This window comes from Perca flavescens, chromosome 5 (genome assembly GCF_004354835.1).
Source record: "Perca flavescens isolate YP-PL-M2 chromosome 5, PFLA_1.0, whole genome shotgun sequence".
NCBI classification, from domain to species: Eukaryota; Metazoa; Chordata; class Actinopteri; order Perciformes; family Percidae; genus Perca; species Perca flavescens.
Window position 1 is genome coordinate 39,397,619 of NC_041335.1, and position 8,210 is coordinate 39,405,828.

The window sequence follows — 8,210 nt, forward strand, 5'->3', positions numbered from 1 at the left end:
TATCTCCACATGGCTGCAGAGGAAGGTCTGGCTACAACACAGATGCATTCTGGGACTGGGATAGGAGAAAAAACTCTCTGGAAACACAGAAATACACAGAAATACACACAGAAATACACGATACACACAGAAATATCTATACATATATATACAGAAATTATCTTTCACTCCTGACTGCACATCAAGTTTCCCATTGGGATAATAAAGTGACTGAACTGAACTGAATATACACAGAAATACACAATACACAAAAATACACACAGAAATACACAATACACACACAAATACAGGGTGCGAACTACGGGGGAGCTAGGAGGAGCTCGGCTCCCCTTAATAAGACATGGGCTCCCCTGAAAACGTGATTTGTTTTGTTGTATTTGGTCTCTAAAAATATTGACAATGTGTCATTTTGACGTGCAACTGAAGTTTTGTGTAATGTGATCATCGTGGATTATTTTGTGTAAAACTGCAAAAATATCATTCATGCGTGACTGCGATTTAAACCTAAATTCACTTCAATAAAGATAACTATACTATAGTATACATACTATATACTATACTATACATGCTATTCTCGTTATGAGCATCAAGGCTCGGCGGCGCTGCGGTGCAAATTCAACTCATGTTTAGTAGTCGCAGATATAACCTTTGACGCAAGGAAAGAACACACACTTTTTATAGCCCCAGTGATGGTGAACGTAAACTCCCATGCTATAAACAACTGCACCAAAACATAGACTTATAAAAAAAAATGAATAAATCATCAGAGCCAGCTGCTCCATAATAATATAATATTCTGAAGTAGCCAAACTTACTGTACCTACACCATAGATATAGTACAATGTTCTATAGATATGGCCTACACTCCCTCCTGCAGCATCAGTCTCCATCTCTGTTGCTTCTGGTAATCCACATTCAGACCCACAGCAGGCTTGTTGTTCTGTGTTGGTTAGTTCCATAGATTCGTTATCCATGTCTATCTCCTCATCCTCCTCTTGCTTGTTTTGTTCTTCCTCGATCCTCATATTCCTCACTGTCCCGTCTTTCTCCCTGGTGTGCTGGCTCAGCTGTGTCGCTAACATGCTAGCTGTATCAGCGCTAATGCTAGCTGAAGCTGCACTTGAGTTTAAAAACAAATCAGTCAGTTTGCAGCATTTTTCAACGTCAGCCAACAGTGCTCTCTTATATTCATTTTTTTTGTCAACAACTTCCAACCATAGTTTACAACTTCCAATTTTCAACTTCCAACCACCTGACGCAGAACATAGACACATAAAGACGCAGATGCAGTCTCGAACTGTGAGCTTAGTTCGAAATGTTGAAGTATGAACTATGAACTAGTTCATTTTAAAATGTGTGAACTGAACTTTGAACTAGTTCATGTAGAAAGTGAACTTTCCCAACACTGGGCCTCACAAACCAAACAGTTTGGGAACCGGTGGTCTAGACTATCTCCGAGCAGACAGAGGTCTTACATCCTGATAATATCAATAAGTGAACTTGTCGTCCCTGTGTTTCAGCGTCTCGCTTCATGGCGTACCACACGCCTCTCACCAACTCTCAGGAGTTCACGGCCGCGCTGCTGAAGGCCAGAGAGCTCGCGCACAACATCACCAAGAGCATGAGGAGTATATCCGGAACCTCGCCGGACTTCGAAGTCTTCCCTTACACGTATGTACTTTCATTTATGAAATGAAATCTTTCTTTCGAACGATTTTAACCCTTGTGTTGTCTTCCTGTCGACCGTGCACCTGTCGTCCTCCAACAACATTAACTCCCGCTCTGTTTTGCCTTTCTATAAATCATAAAATATAGTGTCACCCAAATCTATTGTGCACCTTCTAGCCAATTTATTATCAATAGTTTTACACTTATTTTTAATTTTTTTATTTATGGTCAATAAAGCACATTTACTGAACATGAAATTATACCTTATTTTGGAGTAGTAGGCAGAAATTATGAATTATTTTCACTATAATAAAGATCAGATGAATATATGTTGATGGATTATCACAGACTGGTGTATGTCAGTGTTTCAACATGGCATCGTGACTTCGCATAAACATACACGCCCACTTTCTTAAGCCAAGTGGTGTGTTATCTGGACGCATTTTGAGCTATCTGCGTGTACTGTATGTGTCCACTAGGGTTGGGTACCGAAACTCGGTGCCAATAGGGCACCGGTTCCGACGTAAACGGTAGTAACGAGACCGAATAAGAACGAAAATTTCGGTGCCTGACTTTACACTACACTCAACAGCAGGTAACGTTAGCCTAGCTTTAGCTATCAGCTGGGTTAATCCCGGTTAAAGTGCTGACAGCTAACGTTAAACAGTGTAAAGTGGGACTGGATTTCAACAGTGGGCTCTGCAGCGCAGCAGCTGCCCACGTTGGAAAAACACAGACGGTGCGTTCACTGAAACTGGTAACCTACAGCCTCGCGGTGCATTCAAAGTTGTTGTAAAATACACTTTTCCCACCTGGTGGTTGTTTCTGTCATTCAACAGCAATTTACTGGTGAAATAAGTTATTGTTTACTATAAGTTATAGTTATTACATTACTAATACATCATTTATTTTGGCCATATGGCCGTAGTAATGAACAAGTTGTTCTTAAATGTCGCCGACTGTTTAGTACCCTTCTTTTTTTTTCTTCTTCTTCTTTTTTTTTTTCTTTCTTAAAAAGTATCGGTTCAGGCACTGTTTAAAAGTACCGATTTAGCACCGCTATCGGGAAAAAACCCAAACGATACCCAACCCTAGTGTTCGCTGTATACAGCGGACACATACACGCCACTTTCTAAAGCCACGTGGCGTGCTATCGCGAGGCTACGGTTAGTTTTAACGTCACACGCAGGTTGAGTTTAGGAAAAGAAGAACGTGGAAAGGAAACGTCACACGAAGGGCAGTTTTTACCGTAGACAAGTGCAGTTAGTACAATTTTAAATACTACAAAAATACTGCTTCAATTTACATCTAAAGGCTCTGACACACCGACCAGACGGCAAGCCAGTCGGACTGATCGGTCTCCCCGAGTTGGTCCAAAAAGTTCCTCAGAACTCACCGAAGAGACGAGACCTAATGCGTCTCCATAGCAGCAGGAGACGCTAATCTGTCTTGTCGGCCCAAAAAAAAAAAGAAAACCGGCAGCTGATTGGACAAACGTGTCTTCGTGACTTCTTCCAGGTTAACGAACGCGTTTCTCCTCCTTTGTTGTGGCAAAATGTGATAAAATCTGTTTCAGTTGAGTTATGAAAATATATAATGTACAACAAATATGATACTAGATGTTGAAGCCATTACACTGATTTGTGTTTAATGATTTATCTTTTTCACTTTCATGTTATTTATGTTATTTACAGTCATGCCGACACCTATATATCAAATGATGCTGATCATGATTACTGCTGATCATGTTTACGTGTTCTTGATGATGATGATAGGATGATGACGTCAGTCCCTCCTTCATCTTCTTCTTCTTCCAGGATAAATAACATATTTCCCTCCTTCATCTTCTTCTTCTTCCAGGATAACTAACATATTTTCCCTCCTTCATCTTCTTCTTCTTCCAGGATAACTAACATATTTTCTCTCCATCTTCTTCCAGGATAACTAACATATTTTCTCTCCATCTTCTTCCAGGATAACTAACATATTTTCTCTCCATCTTCTTCCAGGATAACTAACGTATTTTCCCTCCTTCATCTTCTTCATCTTCCAGGATAACTAACGTATTTTCCCTCCTTCATCTTCTTCTTCTTCCAGGATAACTAACATATTTTCTCTCCATCTTCTTCCAGGATAACTAACATATTTTCTCTCCATCTTCTTCCAGGATAACTAACGTATTTTCCCTCCTTCATCTTCTTCATCTTCCAGGATAACTAACATATTTTCTCTCCTTCATCTTCTTCTTCTTCCAGGATAAATAACATATTTTCCCTCCTTCTTCATCTTCTTCTTCCAGGATAACTAACGTATTTTCCCTCCTTCATCTTCTTCTTCTTCCAGGATAACTAACATATTTTCTCTCCATCTTCTTCCAGGATAACTAACATATTTTCCCTCCTTCATCTTCTTCTTCCAGGATAAATAACATATTTTCCCTCCTTCTTCTTCTTCTTCTTCCAGGATAACTAACGTATTTTCCCTCCTTCATCTTCTTCATCTTCCAGGATAACTAACATATTTTCTCTCCTTCATCTTCTTCTTCTTCCAGGATAAATAACATATTTTCCCTCCTTCTTCATCTTCTTCTTCCAGGATAACTAACGTATTTTCCCTCCTTCATCTTCTTCTTCCAGGATAAATAACATATTTTCCCTCCTCCTCCTTCTTCTTCTTCCAGGATAACTAACATATTTTCCCTCCTTCATCTTCTTCATCTTCTTCTACTTCCAGGATAACGAACGTGTTTTACGAACAGTACCTGACCATCGTGCCGGAGGGCCTCTTCAACATCTCCCTGTGTCTGTTGCCGACCTTCGTGGTGTGCTGCCTTCTGCTGGGTCTGGATCTGCGGTCCGGTCTGCTCAACCTGCTCACCATCATCATGATCATCGTGGACACCGTGGGCGTCATGACGCTGTGGGGCATCCACTACAACGCCGTGGCGCTCATCAACCTGGTCACGGTGAGAACGCGGCTCCCATGTCGGCCATCAAAGAGTACGATGAGGTCTCATAAGTGTTCGCTAACTCATAAAACAATACACAACTTAATGCCGAGCGATTTATATCTGTATCTGTGTCTCTGGGTCAGTGATTTGAGGCCCTTTGCTTTGCTCCCACCTCATGTCTTCATCTGTCCTGTGAAAATTAAAGCCTAAAAATGCCCCAAAAATATCTTTAAATCTATCTTTAAAGAAGCACTTAACCGCCGATCTTACAAAATACAGACATTTCTTAAAATATAACTTTTTGTGTCTAAATATTGTGAGTACGTACCCCCTACAGTCCAGAGTACCCCTAGGGTATCTGTGATACTAATGAAGACATTAATAATCCATCTCTTCCTATATTAAAGACATGAATAACCCATCTCTTCCTATACTAAAGAAGACATTAATAATCCATCTCTTCCTATATTAAAGACATGAATAATCCATCTCTTCCTATATTAAAGACATGAATAACCCATCTCTTCCTATACTAAAGAAGACATTAATAACCCATCTCTTCCTATACTAAAGAAGACATTAATAATCCATCTCTTCCTATACTAAAGAAGACATTAATAATCCATCTCTTCCTATATTAAAGACATGAATAACCCATCTCTTCCTATACTAAAGAAGACATTAATAATCCATCTCTTCCTATATTAAAGACATGAATAATCCATCTCTTCCTATACTAAAGAAGACATTAATAACCCATCTCTTCCTATACTAAAGAAGACATTAATAATCCATCTCTTCCTATACTAAAGAAGACATTAATAATCCATCTCTTCCTATATTAAAGAAGACATGAATAATCCATCTCTTCCTATATTAAAGAAGACATGAATAATCCATCTCTTCCTATACTAAAGAAGACCTTAATAATCCATCTCTTCCTATATTAAAGAAGACATGAATAATCCATCTCTTCCTATATTAAAGAAGACATGAATAATCCATCTCTTCCTATACTAAAGAAGACATGAATAATCCATCTCTTCCTATATTAAAGAAGACATTAATAATCCATCTCTTCCTATATTAAAGACATGAATAACCCATCTCTTCCTATACTAAAGAAGACATTAATAATCCATCTCTTCCTATACTAAAGAAGACATTAATAATCCATCTCTTCCTATACTAAAGAAGACATTAATAATCCATCTCTTCCTATACTAAAGAAGACATTAATAATCCATCTCTTCCTATATTAAAGAAGACATGAATAATCCATCTCTTCCTATATTAAAGAAGACATGAATAACCCATCTCTTCCTATACTAAAGAAGACATTAATAATCCATCTCTTCCTATATTAAAGACATGAATAACCCATCTCTTCCTGTACTAAAGAAGACATGAATAACCCATATCTTCCTATATTAAAGAAGACATTAATAATCCATCTCTTCCTATACTAAAGAAGACATTAATTATCCATCTCTTCCTATATTAAAGACATGAATAACCCATCTCTTCCTATATTAAAGACATGAATAACCCATCTCTTCCTATATTAAAGAAGACATTAATTATCCATCTCTTCCTATACTAAAGAAGACATTAATTATCCATCTCTTCCTATATTAAAGACATGAATAACCCATCTCTTCCTATATTAAAGACATGAATAACCCATCTCTTCCTATATTAAAGACATGAATAACCCATCTCTTCCTATATTAAAGACATGAATAACCCATCTCTTCCTATATTAAAGACATGAATAACCCATCTCTTCCTATACTAAAGAAGACATGAATAATCCATCTCTTCCTATATTAAAGAAGACATTAATAATCCATCTCTTCCTATACTAAAGAAGACATTAATTATCCATCTCTTCCTATATTAAAGACATGAATAACCCATCTCTTCCTATATTAAAGACATGAATAACCCATCTCTTCCTATACTAAAGAAGACATGAATAATCCATCTCTTCCTATATTAAAGAAGACATTAATAATCCATCTCTTCCTATACTAAAGAAGACATTAATTATCCATCTCTTCCTATATTAAAGACATGAATAACCCATCTCTTCCTATATTAAAGACATGAATAACCCATCTCTTCCTATATTAAAGAAGACATGAATAACCCATCTCTTCCTTTATTAACCTGCGTTGTGTGTGTGTGTGCAGGCCGTGGGGATCTCGGTGGAGTTTGTGTCCCACATGACGAGGTCCTTTGCACTCAGCACTAAACCCACTCACGTAGAGAGAGCCAAGGAGGCCACGGCCAACATGGGCAGCGCGGTGAGTGGACCACCACAGCTGATTGTTGTTCATATCTCACACATAGAGATACACACACACACACACACACACACACACACACAGACACACACACACACACACACACACACACACACAGACACACACACACATATACACACACAAACACACACACACACACACACACACACACACACACACACACACATACACACACACACACACCTTCAGCTCTAACACACACACACTAGGGGAGATATTGACAAAAATGAATATCTCGATATTTTTTTTCAATATCTCGATATCGATATTCAGACGATATTTTTGAAATCCTTCTAGAAGTTAAAAGAAGCCCTGTTTGGAGGCTATTTCGGTGGTTCTCTTGGGAACATGTACAAGCAAGATGAAATCATAACAATAAACAAAGGGCTCCGTTCTGTAACATGTGGCACACAACCATGTCCTTATTGGAAGAAGTCCTGGAGCTGGGACAGGGCCAGTTCAGACCAGGTTCTGATAGTCCTTCTACTGGGCTGTATAGTCCTTCTGACCAGGATGCATGCTGGGATCAGGAGTTGGATGTGATCTGACTGATGCATGCTGGGATCAGGAGTTGGATGTGATCTGACTGATGCATGCTGGGATCAGGAGTTGGATGTGATCTGACTGATGCATGCTGGGATCAGGAGTTGGATGTGGTCTGGCCCAGGTGAGGGAGAGGAACAGATGTTAGAGTAACGTGGTCTAGTGTCTTCTTCCCTCTAGTAACACAATCTACATGCTGGAGAAAGCTGGAGGGGACCAGACTTTAAGGACGCCTTGTTAAAGTCCCCTGTATCCCGTATCCAGGTGATCGCGCTGCAGTGTGTTCACTGTGGTTAGCAGTGAACCAAACTTGTGCTAACGTTAGCATCGGGGCTCGTGAGACGGCGGTGTGCTGTTTTTAAGTGGTAAATAAAATGGTCAGTATATCACCGACAGGGCTCCAGGTCAGGTGAGCCGCGCTGGGCAACGATCCTGCAGTTGGTGCTGTTAAGAATTCTCTAAAAGACGTGTTCGTTCTGATTTCTGGAGGAAGGAGGAGAGGGCTGGGGTCGAATTGAAAGTTAAGCAAAAGGTTTAATGAAACTGCATGAAAACGACGAGACAAAACACAATCAAACATAAAACATGAAAACACTGCAGCTGACAGCGGACTGATCTCATGCTTCATCCTTGCGGAGTCACAGAAGAACAGTCATGTGACATGACAAACAACACGCTGTGAACAGCTGACTTCAACGTGCTTCCCCTGTCGGGGTCAC

At 39.4% G+C, this 8,210-nt stretch overlaps 1 protein-coding gene across 1 annotated transcript in view; it reads left to right on the plus strand.

Moving 5' to 3' along the window:
• The window catches only part of npc1l1 (NPC1-like 1), a 44,865-nt gene that overhangs the window by 33,658 nt on the left and 2,997 nt on the right, over nt 1-8,210 (plus strand). The window contains exons 18-20 of the mRNA XM_028579222.1: nt 1,521-1,671; nt 4,402-4,633; nt 6,814-6,927. Coding sequence (XP_028435023.1) covers nt 1,521-1,671; nt 4,402-4,633; nt 6,814-6,927 — 497 coding nt within the window. The remainder of the gene's footprint in view (nt 1-1,520; nt 1,672-4,401; nt 4,634-6,813; nt 6,928-8,210) is intronic.